This window comes from Dermacentor variabilis, chromosome 7 (assembly GCF_050947875.1).
Source record: "Dermacentor variabilis isolate Ectoservices chromosome 7, ASM5094787v1, whole genome shotgun sequence".
Lineage (NCBI taxonomy): Eukaryota > Metazoa > Arthropoda > Arachnida > Ixodida > Ixodidae > Dermacentor > Dermacentor variabilis.
Window position 1 is genome coordinate 34,943,175 of NC_134574.1, and position 19,971 is coordinate 34,963,145.

At 47.4% G+C, this 19,971-nt stretch overlaps 1 protein-coding gene across 1 annotated transcript in view; it reads left to right on the forward strand.

The window, feature by feature from the left end:
* LOC142587400 (uncharacterized) overlaps positions 1-19,971 on the forward strand; it is a 46,969-nt gene that overhangs the window by 11,594 nt on the left and 15,404 nt on the right. Inside the window, exons 3-4 of the mRNA XM_075698388.1 lie at positions 13,247-13,402; positions 15,443-15,545. Of these exons, the coding sequence (XP_075554503.1) occupies positions 13,247-13,402; positions 15,443-15,545 (259 nt within the window). The remainder of the gene's footprint in view (positions 1-13,246; positions 13,403-15,442; positions 15,546-19,971) is intronic.

Here is a 19,971-nt window from a genome sequence, read left to right on the forward strand (position 1 = left end):
AGCATCAAAAGATAGAAGAATACCAGACAGTTGGCGACAAAGTAGAATGAAATTTAATTTATAAAAGTAAAGTGGAGAAAGTCTGTTGACCATTACATCGGTAATGCAAAGGTTAGCAATGCAGACAATCAAATTAAAGCTGCAAGAACGGGCTGAGAATGATGGCATTTTGGGAGAACTTCAGAATGGCTTCAGAATGGGTAGCCGTTTGTATAACTCATTTGTTCTTACTCAGTGTATTGAACATAAATAGTAGAAAGCAGACCTATATATGTGGTCTTTTTAGACATTACAGGAGCGTGCGAAAACATAGACCGCAACATTTTTTGGGATATTCTGGAAGGGGGAGGTTTAGGCGACGATTGTCTACAACTTTTGAGAGAGATTTACCTAGAAAATACCTTTTGCGTTCAATGGAAAATGATGAGGAGTGAGGAGAAAGTTGATATCAACAAGGGATTGAGGCAGGGGTGCCCTTTATCCTCACTGCTGTTTATGATGTACATGGTGAGGATGGAGAAGGCGCCAGAAGGACGTAATATTGGGTCTAATCTCTCATACAAACAGGCGGGTACAGTAGTACAGCAGCACATACCAGGTTTATGTTACGCGGACGACATTGTGTTGCTAACTAACAAGCAAAGTGATTTGCAACGTCTGGCAAATATCTGTGGACAGAAAGGCGATAATTTAGGTTTGAAGTTTAGCGTTAGAAAATCAGGTGTTATGGTATTCAATGAAAACAGTGAACAGACATTGGCAATACAGGGCCAGGAAATACTTCGGCTCATCATCATCGTCATCATCATCATCATCATCAACCTGGTTACACTCACTGCAGGGCAAGGGCCACTCTCATACTTCTCAAACAACCCCGGTCATGTGCTAATTGTGGCCATGTTGTCCCTGCAAAGTTCTTAATCTCATCCGTCCGCCTAACTTCCTGCCGCTCCCTGGTACGCTACCCTTCCCTTGGAATCCAGTCCGTAACCCTCAATGACCATCAGTTATCTTCCTCCTCATTACATGTCCTGCCCACGCTCATTTCTTTTTCTTAATTTCAACTAAGATGTCATTAACTCGTGTTCGTTCCCTCACCCAATCTGATCTTTTCTCATCCCTTAACGTTACACCCATCATTCTTCTTTCCATAGCTTGTTGCGTCGTCCTCAATTTAAGTAGAACCCTTTTCGTAAGCCTCGAGGTTTCTGCCCCGCAAGTGAGTACCGGTAAGACACAGCTGTTATACACTGTTTTTTTTTCTGTTAAGGGATAAAGGCAAGCTGCTGTTCATGATCTGAGAGTGCCTGCCAAACGCACCCCAGCCCATTCTTATTCTTCTGATTATTTCAGTCTCATGATCCGGTTCCGCGGTCACTACCTGCCCTAAGTAGATGTATTTCCTTACCACTTCCAGTGCCTCGCTACCTATCGTAAACTGCTGTTCTCTTCCGAGACTGTTAAACATTACTTTAGTTTTCTGCAGGTTAATTTTTAGACCCACCCTTCTGCTTTGCCTCGCCAGGTCAGTGAGCATGCATTGCAATCGGTCCCCTGAGTTACTAAGCAAGGCAATATCATCAGCGAATCGCAAGTTACTAAGGTATTCTCCATTAACTCTTATGCTCAATTCTTCCCAATCCAGGTTTCCAAATACCTCCTGTAAACACGCTGTGAATAGCATTGGAGATATCGTATCTCCCTGCCTGACGCCTTTCTTTATTGGGATTTTGTTGCTTTCTTTATGGAGGACTACGGTGGCTGTGAAGCCGCTATAAATATCTTTCAGTATGTTTACATACGGCTTGTCTACACCCTGATTCCGTAATGCCTGCATGACTACTGAGGTTTCGGTTGAATCAAACGCTTTCTGGTAATCAATGAAAGCTATATATAAGGGTTGGTTATATTCCGTACGTTTCTCTATCACCTGATTGATAGTGTGAATGTGGTCTATTGTTGAGTAGCCTTTATGAAATCCTGCCTGGTCCTTTGGTTTAAAGATGTCTAAGGTGTTCCTGATTCTATTTGCGATTACCTTAGTAAATACTTTTTAGGCAACGGACAGTAAGCTGATCGTCCATAATATTTCAAGTCTTTGGCACCCCCTTTCTTATTTCTTCGGATTATCTTGGCGTTCTTCCAGGATTGCGGTGCGCTCCAGGTCATGAGGCATTGCGTATACAGGGTGGCCAGTTCTTCTAAAACAATCTGCCCACCATCCTTCAACAAATCTGCTGTTACCTGATCTTCCCCAGCTGTCTTGCCCCTTTACATAGCTCCCGAGGCTTTCTTTACTTATTCCGGCGTTACTTGTGGGATGTCAAATTCCTCTAGACTTTTCTCTCTTCCATTATCGTCGTAGGTGCTACGGGTATTGTATAAATTTCTATAGAACTCCTCAGCCAGTTGAACTATCTCATACATATTAGTAATGACATTGCCGGCTTTATCTCTTAACGCATACATCTGATTCTTACCTATTCCTAGTTTCTTCTTCATTGCTTTTAGGCTTCTTCCATTCCTGACAGCTTGTTCAATTCTATCCATACTATACTTCCTTATGTTAGCTGTCTTGCGCTTGTTGATAAACTTGGAAAGTTCTGCCAGTTCTATTCTAGCTGTAGGGTTAGAGGCTTTCATACGTTGGCGTTTCTTGATCAGCTCTTTCGTCTCCTGCGATAGCTTACTGGTATCCTGTCTAACGGAGTTACCACCGACTTCTATTGCACACTCCTTAATGATGCCCATAAGATTGTCGTTCATTGCTTCAACACTAAGGTCCTCTTCCTGAGTTAAAGGGACACTAAAGGTTACCAGGAACTCAAGTTAAAGTGGTAGAGCAATGTTCTAGAACGTCTAAGGCGTCAATATAATCGCGAACAGAGCTTTAGTAACCGAGAAATTGAGGTAAATGCATAACACGATTTGAGACCCCCCAGCGACATTCCGGTACTAGCCCGATGACGAAAGGACTCCTCATAATTCGTGTTACTAATACTCAACTACTCGTATTAAAAATATCATTTCATTCGATTATAAGACGGAAAAAATGCTATTTGTCTACGTCTATTCGATTCTAAGAAAAAATAACATTTTGACGTTGCCCTTCAGTAATATGGGTGTTCGAAAGGTTTCGTTTTCGCTCGATTCTGCGCGCTCGACTCTGCGCCGCGCACGCTTTGGAGTTTCAGTAGTTTCGTTATCGCGTCGTGCTGTGAGGGTTATGCTGGCTCGCGAAACTTTCATTTGGAACAAGCAGCGAGAATGCCACGTCCATGTGATGTCGTGGGAAGCCCTCGTTGCTTTCCCGCTCCGGAGAGCCGGTGTCGAGGCCGCCGTCGTAGTACTCAACGACGCCGGCAGTGCGAGCCCTCAGCAGCAGGTCGCGCTCGTCGGTGCTCAAATCGCTGAAGTTGAGCTCACCATCGCGAGCCAATCTGTCGATGTCAGGGTCCATTGCGACGAGCGTCGAAGTTAGCGTCATAGAATGAAGTACCAGCTTATGGGCGTCTTGCGCTGGAGTTTGAGGTATAGTAGCGGCGCCTGGTGGCGGTGCGGGAAACGACATCTGGGTCGTGCCAGCTTGGGTCGTATTGAGCCCTGGCTGTGGCGAAGCACGTTTCTAGGCCGAGTTTTGCGTCGATTCGCACATTTTTATGCCCTGTTGAGAGTGTGAAAAGGCTCGTCGCTTCTCATAGATCACGCCGACCACGCTGCGAGCTCGCCGCAGCCTATAGTTTAACGAAAACGGACTCTCCGTGTGCCGTGGGACGTAATGTGGGACGTAATTCGTTTCTACTTCCGCTAGCCACCATACTCTCGCTTTCGCTACAGTGGCTAGAATAGGGAAGTGTGGCGACCAGCACGGAGCGCCTACGAGACGCAGTGAAGCCGCCCACAGGGGAGCCGCGAGGGGGCGCGCGCTGACGTTTACACGTCGCCCGGTGCGAGTTGCGCCGGCTCTGCTGCTTCAGCAACGCCACGCGCCCTGACCTCTGAGAAGTAGTGCTCATTCCTTTTTCTGCTGCAGCAATTTAAAAACGTAGAAGAGCGCACGCACAAGCCACTTGCCGGCTCAAAGCCTAGCTGTCACTTTACACTCAAACTATTTAGAAACTGAAGAGACAAAAATGCAGAACTTGAAAAGGGCGTCCTCGCAGACCGGTTACACGCCCTTCCACCGAAGCAAAGACTTGCTGTTATGCAATGCTTTCAAGCTGCTCGCCAAAAATCAACGAAAGGTATGTAGTACAATCCGGACTGGTTGCTGAATTGCGTGATAATGCTAATGAAAAACTCGAGGCTCGACGAGCACGTCGGGCGGGAAGGCATACTCATCCTCCCAAGCGGAAGCTGTTTGAAGGTGCACATGCGGAAATACAAGGATGGGTTTGGCCCTGCTATTATCACAGGCATTGAAAGAAAAACGAAATCTATTGAGGAATTCAAGTGCCATGGTGGCCTGATTGTGGACGAAATGAAGCTGTCAGAGTTCTTGAATGTTGGCGCAGGAGGGAAAGTAGAAGGAGTGGTGGACTTGGGGAAAATTCACATTGGAAAATGACAAACATCTTCCCTGCAATCACGGTCTTGTGATCATGTCTCAGCCTTTCACTGGTTCCTAGCTGGCACCAGATATTCGGCGTTTTCGCCTCCAGGGGAGATGTGAAGGCTGCTTTTGTGCAAGATCTTAACAGAAGCCGTGTAGCTCGCAGAAAAGGCTGGGCTGAAGGTAGATTATATCACGGCGGACGGAGCTTCATGGAACCGCTCAATGTGGCGGCTTTTTGTGATTTCTGGCTCCTCGACGTCCATAAAACCATCTGCACCATATCCTGTTGACAGTGGAAGACTCCTCTTCATTTCGGATTTTCCGAGCGTGATAAAATGTGTTCGAAATGGCCTTCTTAAAGCAAGGTGCAAAAGGCCTGAAGGGTCTGTTTATACTGAGCACATCAGAGCAGCACACATAGAGGATAAGTGTCCACTTACCCTTAATGTGATGCCGAAGATCACTCTTGCTGACGTGAGACCTAACAACTTTGAAAAGATGACGGTAAACCTGGCATTGCACCTTTTCATTCCCCAGGTGCTTCGGGGCCTGTTTTTCTACAAGAAGCAATTAAAGGAGCACTGGAGTGACCCCGCACCAAGTCAAGCCTTTGTTCTGCTAATGTGGAAGCTAGTAAAAGCAATGACAGCACGGATTCCACCTGAGGGATTGAAACCTGACTCTGAACATGAAAGGCACGTCAAGGATGTATGAGACTGCTTAAACCGATAGGAGGCTCACGCGGGAACGACACCAGCAGGATTTCTTTCAGCAAGCACTGCCAAGGGACTAAGGGTCACCCTTCATGCCACGCTTGATTTAATGAAGTACCTTCGTGAGAAACTTGGCTTTAAGTAGCTGCTGACGTGCCGGCTGAGGCAAGACTGCCTAGAGAAATTGTTTGGTATCATTAGACGATTTTCTGGTTGCAATGACAATCCCTCTTCTGCCCAATTCTTGCTCGTTGTGAACTGTTTGAGTTTTTACGAATTGGTCAAAGCGCCCAGGAGTGGCAACTGTGAAGGGGGCGATCTGACCTTTCTCCTCAGTGGTTAGGATGCAAGCCATAGCGGGAAGGTAGAAGAAGCTTCTCACGTGATAAAGAAGTTCGCAATGCTTCCATACCATGAGTACCTTGAAAAGATGAGCGATCCGCGGCTAGTCTTCTACATGGCAGGGTATGTTGTACACGAGACAATCCTGAAGACTGCGTGCAAGGAATGCTTTGACGAGCTCCTTGTTTTCGCCGACGAGGCCAAAGAATAGCTGGCGATGTTCATCAAGTTCTGCGGGGCCTCATATACCCTTCTGAGAAGCTCTTCTCATATGTAGACGCCCTTGAAACTACTTTTTTCGGTCTGGTTCAGTTACAACGAGCTGCACAGTGACTTCTTGGAAAAGCTTGTCTTCTGCCTGCAAAAAAAAAAAAAAAATGACGCCATGCTAGGCTGTGCACAGCATGGCCCCAAATTCACCAACCAGGTTACGAAATTTATTTTGGTCACCCGTTTGCACATTTCTACACGAAGGCACTCAACAAAGAGAGCGCGTTTTCCTGTGAAAAGGAGCACCTGAAGCTCAGGCGCGTCACTTAGCAGAGGCTGACAACGTTCTGTTTGAACTGCTTGTAAACTATTTAAACAAAATGTTTTTTTGTTGTTGTTCTCGTGAAAAAAAAAAGCACCAGCTCTGGCGTGTTGCGTATCAAAATATCGTCGATGACTGAGAATGGTTTGCTTCCTACAGATTCTAAGCAATTCTTCAAAATATGAGTTGTTTGTGCAAGCAATGTGTTGAAAATAAAATGCTTGCTTCCGAGTTACCACTGGGAATTTTCTTGCTTTGCGTTCGATAACCAGATAAAACAAGGTGCATTCTACCATCGATGTGCGCTCAATCGGATTGTTACCTTGGCGCCCTGTGATTCGTAAGGAGCTATGCTACTATATAGCAATTTGCAGCCATGAACGAGCGAGCATATACGTAGTGTGAAGCTCTCTTATTTGTTATTGCATTCCTGACCGCGCGCGGATGATCGCATTCCACGCAGGGCCCCTGCACTGCGGCTGCTAGCCGCCGTCGCTGCCGACGTGTATGCGTGTGGCAGCGCCCCCTGGAAGTTTCCTTCCAAAGCGCCACGCGCGAGCCGGCGCGTTCATCACACTTCCCTATTCTAGCCACTGTACTTTCGCTCTGCTGTCGGCTCTGTCTTGGCTCTGTTTCTGGCCGCGCGTTCGCGTTTTGCGCAGAAAAGCCGTAGCGCCGTCTGCGGACGCCGTTCTACTCACCGATGGCGCAACGTCACTATGAGACCATGATGTCAGTACTCCTCGATCGGAGGGCGGGCGATTTGAACTGCGCCAGAGGTACGCGGACGCTTCAGAACGCATTTTCTCTTAAAATAAGTCTCTCCTTGGCACGAAACAAGCGTTTCGACGTTTCTGTGATGGTATTTCAACAGTCCACGTTGACTTAATAGTAACCTTTAGTGTCCCTTTAAGGCCGAATATCTCTTCTGTTCTGCTGATTTCTGTAGCTTGATCCGGAATTCCTCTATTTTCCCTCATGCCGCTAACTCATTGATCGGCTTTTTATGCACCAGTTTCTTCCGTTCCCTCCTAAAGGCTAGGCCAATTCGAGTTCTTACCATCCTATGGTCACTGCAGCGCACCTTGCCGAGCACCTCCACATCTTGTATGATGCCAGGGTTAGCGCAGAGTATGAAGTCTATTTCATTTCTAGTCTGGCCATTTGGGCTCCTCCACGTCCATTTTCGGCTATTCCGCTTGCGGAAGAAGGTATTCATTATCCGCATATCATTCTGTTCTGCAAACTCTAGTGATAACTCTCCCCTGCTATTCCTAGAACCAATGCCATATTCCCCCACTGACTTATCTCCAGCTTGCTTATATATATAATATATATAATATATATAATAATGAGCTTATATATATATATATATATATATATATATATATATATATATATATATATATATATATATATATATATATATATATATATATATAAGCTCATTACCTTTCGAAGCGAGATCAGGATGGCTTAAAACACGCACCTGTTAAGTTACATATAAGAAGGAAGAAGAAGCAGATGCTTACGGCGGTAAAGGTAAGGAAACGATGAAGCATGTTTTATTAGAATGTGAATACATCCGCCCAGCAGTCGATTTAGGCACCACTGGCCTCCTTGAAGCCCTTGGGTTCAGCGAGAGCAATGGAAAAGTAAAGATGTCCGCAATAAAGATTAGTAAGAGGCAATTGGAAGATCGGTGGAAGAAAAGGAGAAAAGCGACAAAAAACGGAGACATGCAAAAACAAAGTTCACAATGGGGGTTCAGAAAGTTTAGTTAGGGGAATTCGTCGTGGGTTTTTTCTTTTCCTTTTTTTTCTTTTTTGACATAGGTAGGACATTAGGCTATATAATATAAAGAGCTTGGTGCCGGAATCCAACCCCCCCATTAAAGGGGACGCTCATAGCATCCATCCTGGATCCAGCATAGGAGCATTACGCACGCAATGCACGTAGAGTAGTATATGCTCCCTAGTTGCGCGTAGGTCCTCCTACTTGCTCGTCGACGCATTCATGTTAAGCAGGAAAGCCATTCCTCTTGACTGCAGGAGACGGCGTAGCTCGGCGACGGAATGTGCTTGCTCGTTCATTCCGCGTCGTTTGCGGCAAGAATACTTTCACATCAAAGAAAAAAGGAAAAAATCAAAGAAAGAATGAATTTAGATAAAATTGGGGCTATAAATATTCGTTGGGAATCGCTATCTGCTGAAACATTGTTTTTTTTTTTTAATTTAAGAAAACTCGAACATAGACAGGTAAACTAAGTTCTCCAAATCGTTCGTGCCATGTCGTTTTTGACGCAGTGCTCTGAGAGGTAAAATAGGTAACTTGAGCAAATAACGATTGCGGATCAAGCAAGTGCCGCAAATGATCTGTGCTTCGTGTTTTATAAATAACGCAAGCAAGTAGAATTTTGCGCAGATCGAGGTACGCTTAGCGTAATGTACGCTGGATATGGCTTCGAGCTTTTTTATACTTCGCAGTCCAATTGACTACGACGGACTGTATAGACGGTATGATGCTGCCCTGCTACATCTGAAAAAAGAATATATATATATATATATATATATATATATATATATATATATATATATATATATATATATATATATATATATATATATATATATATATATATATATATATATATATATATGTTGACACATGTACTTGTCCTTGTCGGGCGACCGCGTTTCGCCGCCTAGCGGGTGTGATCGCGCGGCGCGGGGCGCGCCTGCATGTGTCCGAAGTTTCTGGAATGTTGTCGATGCTTCTACCCGGCTGTCTGTTGTCGCCGAACCTGGCGTTATCTGATTTCATCGCGTGACGCGAATGGTGTAGAACTTTGTGGAAGGCACGCGGGTCCGAACGATTAGTCTGGAACATTCGACGACTGCTCTATAAAAGCCGACGCGCTTGACCCGCTGATCAGATTTTCGACGATCGCCGACCGTGTTCGCCGCTATCGTTGTGCTACAAGTGTAGCCTGTTTTGTGGGCACAGGTTCGCCCAATAAAATTTAGTTTTGTCGTTCACAGTATTGCTACTGTGTTCTTCAACGTCACCACCACGTGACAATATATATATATATATATATATATATATATATATATATATATATATATATATATATATATATATACGTGTGAATATATATACACGTGTGAATATATATATATTCACACGTGCACATTTTTATCCTTTTGCAGTACAGTTTTGTTTTTTACCGGCTAACCAGCTGTTACGCAGCTGTTCACGGACGAGGTTACGCGCGCACTCACGTTCATTTTCGTCTACCTTGATGACATTCTCGTAGCAAGTCGCACAGACGAAGAGCACAAAGAGCACCTTGGCCTTCTATTTGAGCGACTGGATGAACACGGCCTGGCCTAAAGCTCCAGAAATGCATTTTCGCAGTTGAAGCCCTGGATTTTATAGGCCATCACATTTCACCAAGCCACTGGAATCACGGGTGCGGGCAATTGAGGATTTCCCTCTCCAACCTCCTTCCGAAAGTTGCGCGAGTTTCTGGGTCTCATAAATTTTCACTGGCGCTTCATACAATCCTGTGCGCAAGCTTTTCAGGCACTTACCGGCCTGCTGCGTCGCGACTCAAAAAAAAAGAAAAGAAACGCCTACCTTCCACTGGTCCTTGGAGCATAAACACTGCAAGTCAAATCGTGGTTGGCTACTGCAATGTTGCTGATTCATGTGTTGCCCGACACCAAAACTGGTAGACGCGTCGACCACGGCAGTGAGTGCAGTACTGCAGCAGCACGGTGGCGCAGACTGGTTGCCGCTGGACTTCTTCTGAAAGCGCCTCAAACCCACAGAAGCTCGCTACATCACCTTCGGGAGGGAGATGTCACCTTCGGGAGGGCGTTGTCAAGCATTCCCGTTTTTTTTTTTTAATTCTTGAAGGCTATAGGTTTTACATTTTCACCGGCCACAAGCCGTTAGCCTTCGTTTTCATGAATAAGACTTCCTGGTACTCAGAAGGTGCGCTTCAGAAACGTCCCTTCGTCTCCGAATTTTCTACGGACATCTGCCATATTTCTGGAACCGAAAATCGTGCAGCTGATACACTGTCGCGGATCGGCGCTGTGCCTGCTGGCCCGGTGGATTTCCAAGCTCTAGCCTCCGCCCAGCAAGATGACCCCGAGCTTTGCCGATTGCGGGAAAAATGCTCGTCGCTCCAGCTTGCGGAGGTGCCGCTTCACTACACAACAACACTGGTCACGTGCGACACAGCGCAGGCAGCACCTCGCCCGTTCGTGGCCCATCAATTGCGAAACGCAACTAGCTTGCTTTACTAACGACCTCTTTTCTACCACTGACTTAGGATTTGACACCGATTGCATTTTTATCGATTTTGCTAAAGCCTTCGATACCGTATATCCCATAACCTACTAGTAATTCGATAAACTTAGTCTTCTTAACATTGACCCGCTAGTACTGGAGTGGATTAAAAACTTTCTTGCTACTAGAACACAATACGTAATCGCGAACAATTCGTCGTCTGCGCCCCTCGCGGTAACGTCAAGCGTGCCGCAAGGATCGGTTCTCGGTTCTCTACTTTTTCTAATCTATATTAATGATCTTGCTTCCTGTGTAAAATTTTCAACTATTAGGCTTTTTGCTGATGGCTGCGTTATATATCATAAGATTACTGACCTTAATGATTCTCGTAAACTTGAAGACGACATTAATAACGTTCTGTTATGGTGTAACAAGTGGTCTATGAAGCTTAGCTTAAGCAAATGTAAATGCATGCGCGTATCACAACGTACCAATACTACTAATAATAATATTTGGGGTTTTACGTGCCAAAACCACTTTCTGATTATGAGGCACGCCGTAGTGGAGGACTCCGGAAATTTCGACCACCTGGGGTTCTTTAACGTGCACCTAAATCTAAGCACACGGGTGTTTTCGCATTTCGCCCCCATCGAAATGCGGCCGCCGTGGCCGGGATTCGATCCCGCGACCTCGTGCTCAGCAGCCCAACACCATAGCCACTGAGCAACCGCGGCGGGTGTACCAATACTACTAATCTGCATATATATTTCCTAAATAATAGCCCGCTGTAAGTTGACTCATCGTACAAATATCTTGGACTAAACATCACCAGCAACCTTTCCTGGCACATGCATGTCGACATTATATGTAGCAATGCCAATCGCATGTTGGGCTATTTGCGCCGAAACTTCTCATCCGCACCATCGTCACTGAAACTAACTCTCTCCAAAACATTAGTTCGCTCCAAACTAGAATACGCATGCGCCATTTGGGACCCGGCTAACATTCCACTGATAAACAGCATAGAAGCCATTCAAAATCGTGCAACGCGTTTCATCTTATCAAACTACTCCCGACATACTAGCGTTACCTCAATGAAGACAACACTTAACTTGCCAGAACTTTCTTCCCGTCGTAGGTGCTTCCGCCTTTCGCTATTCCATAAAATCTACCACCACATCACCATCACCCAACCGTCGCACATATCATCTCGCTGTGACCACAGTTTCAAAGTTGGTGTGCCGTCTTCACGTACTAAACTTTGTAGTAATGCATTCATTCCTAGCAGAAGCAAAGATTAAAACCACCTTCCCGCCACCGTTGCAGCCATCCTGGATACCGACACCTTCAAAACCAGCATTCATGAAACGCCACGTTGAATATGTCTTTATATATTGCACAATGTTTTTGTTATGTTCACCCACTCCTTTCTGCAATGCCTTCGGGCTTTGAAAGTATATTAAATAAATAAATGAATAAATTTCCGCGGCAACATTGGGTCGATACGAGACCGACAAGACCGTCGCAAAGGCTGGGCGCGCCACAGATCGCCTTCGCGATCATCCTCGCCTTGCGCGAGCCGCGTGCGGGCTAGCAAGGAAGGCGCGCGCGCTCCCCTCGCCCCCATAGCGCGCACGATCACGTGGCGTCCAATAAGCCACCATCCTTCTCGGGTCACTCTCGCACGTTTTCCTCCGCACCTCGCGCGAGTATAATAGAGCGCGCGAGGCAATTGTGACATAATTTGACATAATTACCTAATTACATAATTAGCGTTGCGGCAGTAAGTGTTCGCGGCCGTTAAGTGAGATTCACGTTTGCCTGTGCGTGCCTGACAGCGTGCTCGTTAACTAGTGAGCGAATGTTTATTGCAATCTATGCGACCGATAAAACTACGAACCTTACTTCGTGTAGTTGCCTGACACTTTGCTATGGCTATCAATATGGGTCACCTTTCGAACGAAACTGCGGCGTTTGTGCGTACTTATTTTAATATGCTCTTCCTACATTTAGATTTGTGTGTAGCCTCTACCTGCACACGTTTTCTTGTTTTGGACTGCACTCGCTCTTGATCGAACTAGATGTATAAGATTTTTGCAAATATATCGTCCTCGCTTTTTGTTAGAGCAGCGTCTAAGGAGCTTCAGCGCAGCACCAAAGCTTATTCTATTGCTTTGTGTGCTCTACCCTTCGGGCTTAATGCCATTTTGCCCTTCAGAAAGGAGCAGCCACACAAAGGTACTGTATGCTGAGTACCTTAACGATGTGGCTTCCCCTGCAAAATGACAGCAACGGACAGCTGGCAGAACAAAAGTACAGCAGCACACAGTGAGGGCTCCTATAAAAGTGCACTACGCAAATAGGCAATGACGCGGCAATGCAATACGTTAACGCATGAAACAAAAGACAGTAATTCGAAAAGGTGGGAGTATTACAATTACGCAAGTACGCAACACCAGAAGAAAAAAATATTTTCTCGCTAGTGAAAGCAGTGAGCTTCGCCTTAGCACGTGACCGAACGCACGAATGGCGGTTCGTGGCGCTGACGCGCCCCCTACAAGTGTGGTCACAGTCCATGGCGTTCTGCTGCCGAGGGCTGCGTGGCGGGTTCGATATGCGGCAGCACTCCGATGCGGCCGAAAGTCGTGCTTGCGTGCGCTTGCCCCTCCGCGTCGTGAATGCGCGCCAAGTTTCTGTCGCTCGCACCTGGCACACGTGCGCTCTCCTGGGTGCAGCATCGCGCGCGCAGTATGCATTTTAGATGTTGACGCCTCTCGGTGTGCGTGTTCTTGGCTATTTCAGTGCCGATGGAAGCCCCTGGAGGCCTACGAAGCACAGCCATGTCTGCAGCGATCATTTCGTCAACGGCAGAAAATCGAACCATCCCAAGAATCCAGCATACCTGCCCACCATATTTCCCAGCGTCTACAGGTCAACCAAGAAAGTCACCGACAAGAGGTGGATATGAACCGGGAAATTCCTGCTGTCATTTTTTTTCTCTTTCTCCTTTGATTGCGGGACAGTTTTTCGCAACTTCGTGGGCATGGCGGGTTTGACACTGTGACGTAGGTCACAGAGTGTTACCAGTCGGTGAATTGAGCGTGACACACGGCAAACAAATTCTGCGAGACGCGCGCGACTTTCAGCGGATACACATCGTGGACAGCGAACAGCTGATGTGCGTGCCGCAGCTGCAAGGAGACGGGACGGCTGTGCAGTGCTCTCGCAGCTTTTCGTTGTCTTCACCCCTAACAGCGCAATTCTGTTGCGTTCATTTTGATCATGCGAAGAACTTCGACAAAGAGAGCTCGTCGTGCACAATCTAGAGAGTCGAAGTTTTGCGATATAGGCCTGGCTAATAACTTGCTAATGATGTGCACATGCCCCTTCTAAATTTCTGCGTTAGCATGCGGACAGCCCAGCCCTCCCCTCACCGCGCTCATAGGTCAGGTGCATAACCCTCTCGAAAAAAAAAAAAAAGAAGAATGTGGCTACGCCATTGTCTCCGGTTCTCAAATCTGCCGAAACACGCCGCGCGCCCACTGTTCGCTGCGTCTCACGAGCTCGATTTGGCGCTGTGTGCTGTTGGTGCTCAGAACCACTGCGTGTCTCTGCGTGCCTAGTGCAGTTTAAAGGAAGCCGCCGAGAAGGCAGGAAGAACTTGAGTTTGGCCTAGTTGGTGTTTACTCCATATCATACTGACCGATAATGAAGACGAAGAGAGGGGAAGAGAACACAAAACAACGACACGGGCGGTAAAATTCAACTAATTTATACAGGGCAACACGTAGCAATGTAGAGACAAATATGACATGCACAGAACGCAGCAACAAGGCCACTCATCAGCCTAGCAGTGCAACCACTCATCAAAAAAATCTATCTTCGATTGAAACAGCGTAATGGAGGTATCACTAACACAGTCTTGATCGTTCTTTCTTGTATAATATGCCTCCATCAGTTCGCGTGCATTCTGGTCCTGGCTTCTCGCCGTAATCTTATCTCCTTGAAACGTGGTTTGCAGGGGCAGGTATTGCAGTGCGCAGGCAAGTGCGCCAATCCGTCTTTATGTAACTTTTGGTCGTGTTCTTTGACTCGATCATTCGGTACTCGTTCGTTCGATCATTTGTTCTGTGTTCCCTTCCCATGTCTTCGTCTTTATTAGCGGTCAGTATCATATGAAGAGAGTTAAGGCTTTCTCACTTGTAGCATCAGTGTGGCATGCATCCGTTTATAGCAAGATGCAGTATGAGAGAAGAGATCCTCGATTTCCTCATTTGTGCCAGGTAGTCGTTCTACGTATAAAGCTCACGGTGGAGTGCCTTAGAAGTCAGTGCAAGTGGCTGAATACCTGTTGGTAGTTTGTGACAGGGTGCGGATGACACTGCGATTGCATTATAGTGTCTCTTTAGCCCATGAAGTCGCATTACACTTAGTGATCGCTTTGAAATGGGAGCAATAAAGCACGATATACTTTTTGTTTGGTGCACGCTTGAACACTTGACGCCTCATACTGTAATTGCTGAGTAGGCAGCTTAGTATTTGGTGTCAGCGCTGCTTATTCAAGCACAGGTGAGCATTCAAACTCTGCGATAGTCGTGTACTTAGGTTACCTCTTGTTAGCTGTGCCTGTGGGTGCGTTGAAAAACAGCACGTGTCGTCGGTCGATGCCACGCACACGAATACATCGTCGGGTTCTTGTTTCGTATGGCGTCCAATTTAATCGCGATGAAGGAAGGAAAAATTATATTCTTGTTATTTGCAAGAAGCAGTATGGAGACAAGCATGGATATTGGCCAAGTCATGTCTTTTAGCCTTGGTGCAATGCTGCCGGCCTGTTCACGCGTAGGAAACTCCTCCGATCTGTCGCGCCGTAGAATAGAGGAGTCAGACATTTCGCCAAGCTTCACGCGTGCGCTTTATTCGGCCGTGCTTCGCACAAGAGTGCCGAAAAAAAAAATATGTTCAATTGCGCATTCCTCAAAAATGTTTCAAACGCAGGTTACAGCCACGGTTGCAGCTGGACGAGAGTGGACCTGTCCCGTTGACTTTACGATGCGAACTCAGCGCCACCAGCGGCGAAGTGGAGATTTCGCGCAACAGTGTACGTGTTCACTTCAATGGGAGGTTCGCCTAAATTATATATATATATATATATATATATATATATATATATATATATATATATATATATATATATATATATATATATATCATTGGTATACTGCCGGCTGCTGAGTTTTGCTAACTGCTATAAATGATGCTCGCTCTGTACCAGCCCGAATTCCAACTCCGTGAGTCTGTTCCGTTCTGTCGCCTTTAAAGCGAAGCTTTATTTGCCTCTTCGAGTTTCTCGCTGCTGCTCACTGCAGTGCTTCCGATTAACTCTTGGCGAATACACGTGGGTCATACCATAAGTAATGTCGTGGTCACGCCGTCGTATCATTGTCACCCCTATTCGCTCCTGGCCACAATACTCGATGATTGGTCGGCACTGGGCATAGTGCGGAAAAGCACAGGACATAGTGCGAATCCAGACAGCTGTTGCCGAATGAGTGGTTCATATTGAAAGTACTGTCGCCATTACGCCGTCATCCCTCCTGGCCACAGCCTCGCATGATTGGTCGGTACTGCTTTAGTGCAAACAAACACCGGATATAATGCAAATTCAGGCAGCCCGATTGGTCCGTGCCAGACATAGCGCAAACAAACAATTTCTATAGTGCAATTTAAAGGGCAACTACGGCGTTTTTTTTTTTACGACATTAGGATATTGTCATCTGGGTCGTGTGGTCTCAACTTGCGTGGGGCCGCTAAGCAGTGACACCGTTCTTCACAAACACCAATGAAAGCTTCGCTTAAACCGATTCCCACAGCGCGTGGGATCAGGCCATTTTTTTTTATAGGGAAGCTGTATAAGGGGAGGGGGGGGGGCTAGCCGATTCGTCTGTCCGTCCGTCTGCTGTCTGTACGCCGAAAACTTCTCTGGCGTTACACCATGCGCATGCGCGAGAAAAATAAGAGAGGCGCGCGATTCGCTGCGCCAGTAATAACGTCGTTGCTCTCCGTCGCAGCCGAGCGCGCGCGCAGCAGTTTCTCTGCGGCTCCGAAATGGTAGGCCACGCGTCATACGTACTACTGAGTAGCAGGCAGCTTTCCATCAGCAACGCCGCGAGTAGAACCGGGAACGAGCTCGTGTACACCGTGCCGATGCGGCAGCCTGGGCACAAGAACAGGCTCGTGCAGCCGAGCGCCAGCAGCAGCTGCGTACGGAGGATCCGGCAGCCTACCAAGCCATCGCTTAATGGACTGTCGGGATTAACCCAGTGGTAAACACCGCGGCCGCACGGTTCAGCTTCGCTGGTACCATCTATACGGAGTACTTGGGCGGTGGTTTTTATTCTCGCGCCGATTCTGCGAAAAGCGTCTCGACATTTCTCTGCTGCCTGCGCAAACGGGCCTGACTGGATACTCTGCTGGGACAATGTAAAGATTCTATTTCAATTCAATAGTTTCTCTGTCGTGCTTAATCAGTGGTTCCAGTGATGCTCGAGCTGCCTACGTTATCATTAGTAAACAGTGCATGATACAGGAATATCAATGAACCAAAGGAATGTTTGCACCAGGTGCGTATTGTCATCATACAGTTGTGTTTCGCTCACCTCTGGTGGTTCGAGACGCGCGGGTAGGTCCGGCTTGTCACGTGATAAGCTGGCAGCGCATGGTGCAACCTGTGGATGAAGCTTGTGCATGGCTGACCGAAAAAGTAGATGGCAGAGAGGAAAAGAGGACATTGTGTGTGTATGTAGATTCGATTTAGGATTTGAAAGACTAGATGATGACATGTGCTCCTCTGCTCGCAGGGAGCGCGAACTCTCCTAATTATTGCCAGAACTAGCGGCTGTAGTTGCTTTCAAAATCCGCGCTTAATGCGTCCACACCCCTTGCAAGGACATTGCACTTGGCAATCGAGACCCTGGTAAAGTTCTTTTGGGGACGTGCTGAAGTAAATACTAAAACCATTTATGATGTGTATACCAGTGCCCACTACTCAAACGCTTCCTCTCCAACTCTCCCTCCCCGTTCCCCACGAGGTTAACGTCACAGCTGTTCCTTGTGCTTTCCCTGTCCACCCTCAGAAAGTATGCGAGACCATCCGCTGCGTCTACTCGGCGAGATACGACACCAATCCCGCAAGGAGAAGCAATAAGGCTCGGCCCACGCGCTACATCTGAAAGACTAATGCGACAGTATTATCAGCAACGTACCGCCACATGCACTTTGGTGACACTGTCAACGCGATCCACCTGTGTTACAGAACAAATTAAAACCCTTGCGACGACTCATATTTTTTGCTGATGTGAGGATCACGCCGAGTCGTGGCATTTTATTACACTCCAGGATCGGTCCACTTGACTCGGCGAGATACATGATACGTAAGGAGGTATGCAAAGAAAGCTTCCCCTTTAAAAAAGTCGCAGATTCGCCCGAAAGGTGAAGCATCGATTGCGATAGCAAATTAGCAGAGAGCCATACGAAGTACGGAGAGCACTTTTATCGGCCCTATGAACATGTAAACATTCATTTGCTGACTGAATTAACAAGCATGGCGGCAGTGCGAACCGCAAACATGAACGCAGCACACTCGTTGACCGCGGACGCCCGCTGTCAAAATGCTGGCGCAAGGAAGCGCGGCAGCAGCAGCGAGCGAAGTGACCTTCGTGCGTTCGGGCTCCCTATCGCTTCAACGGAAAGCGGGCGCCGAGAACGCGCAGCACCCACAAAGCTACGAAGCGCCGACGCACCTAGACTCTGCCCCCAACGCAGATCGCTCTCAAGATACGGCCGCGCGACCGAGCGCACCCGCTACATACGCAGTTGCAGCCAAAGTAGAATGCCGCCCCCTCCCTCCCCTCTACCGGGGCCTCGCAACGTTGGCTGTTTCGCGCGCAACGGAATACGGCGCACTTCCTGCCCGCGTTCCTCTCTTTCGGGAGGGCGAGATTGATCAGATTGAACCGCGTTAGTAGGCTCACCTCGCACGCTTTCACTCGCAGATACAGCGTAGGGCGCGCGGCGACGGTGTTATCACAGAACACTTGTATGGGGAACCAGCGCTGGAGTTATCACGGCGCCTACAGCGCCGCCCTGGCGGTCAGAACGTGCACAGTGCAGCCGCTCGCGCGGACGAAAATTGCTACTGGTAGCGGCGTTGCGCGGGTTGAAAGTCGAAGGAAAATAAAAGGACGCCGATGGTACTGTTGCGTATACAAGTGTCACAACTACGTCGGAATGAGGGAGGATGTATCCTTCTGCGTCTTAATTCCCATCTAAACCCGGCGAACAAGAACGGAGGCGGCGTTGGATCCAAGCAGTCAGGCGAGCGGAGTAAGTTCCCGTCTTGTCGCCCTGTCAAGCGGTGTCGGGCTGGTTTCTAAATAGAATTTCGCGTGTGTGCTTGGTTTATTCGATAGTGAAGACGGTCAGCCGTGGCAGCCAGTACCAAACAGCAGAATCTGCAGTCGGCATTTCGTCGGAAACAAAATGAGCAATAGCATGCAACATCCGGCATATGTACCAACAAGTTTTCCTTCGCAATACCACCGCCAAGCTCCTTCCAATGCCACCACACCAAGCGAATGATACGAGAGGTAAATAGTTTCCGTTCATTGCCAAGAATTGTGTGGCAGGGAAGCTGCCTTTAATACGAGTTGTGTGCGCATATTGCCGGCGCACGCGCGACTAAGCCGTCTATGTGTTTTTAAAAATGCGCATGCGGATGAGGACTTGGCGCTGAGATGCATCCGGTAAATTTATGAAATTAGTGCTAATTGCAGCCAGGGTTGTTACGGATCAAGCAGCGGAGCACTCAAACCTTTGCTTTCCCGAGTCAGCTTATACGATAAAGCTTTCTTCTCCATTGACTGCTGTGGCGAAGTAACATCAGAATTTCTTATGCCTAACCAGAGAAGTATGGAATGTCTTCAGGCCAACTAATACTTCCGAAACCATAGCGCAGCAAGACCGGCGCCGTAGCTGCTAGATTTGCTAGGCAGGCTGCCACACAAGCATGGGAACAGCACACGGCGCAACCGTTAAATAAACGCACGTGCTCGCCGCGACACACTGTGAAAAATATGTAAAGCTTAAAAAGCTTCTTTCATCATTTCTTCACTTGATGGCGCTAGCTTCTTTAGGAAAACTGTCCACTTGAAGCGGCGCGAAAACGGTAACATGCGAATATGAGACAGCCGCGGACGTGTCGTCTGGTCGAGCGGCCGGAGTGTGCAGCGTTTCGTCGCCAGGGCGGCGTGCAACGCACTCTTTTCGACGCGCCGCCTATCCAGCGCTGGTTCCCCATAAACTTAGAGAAGGGAAACTGTACCTTCCACAGTGCAACGGAAATAAGAGTAGCGGTGGCGTTGTGAACTAAAGTATACGACCGAAAGATGGCGCTGGCAAAATCAAAACTAATATCATCATCATTACGTAATGACCACTATAGCTCAAAGTCGATCTAATAGGTCGCG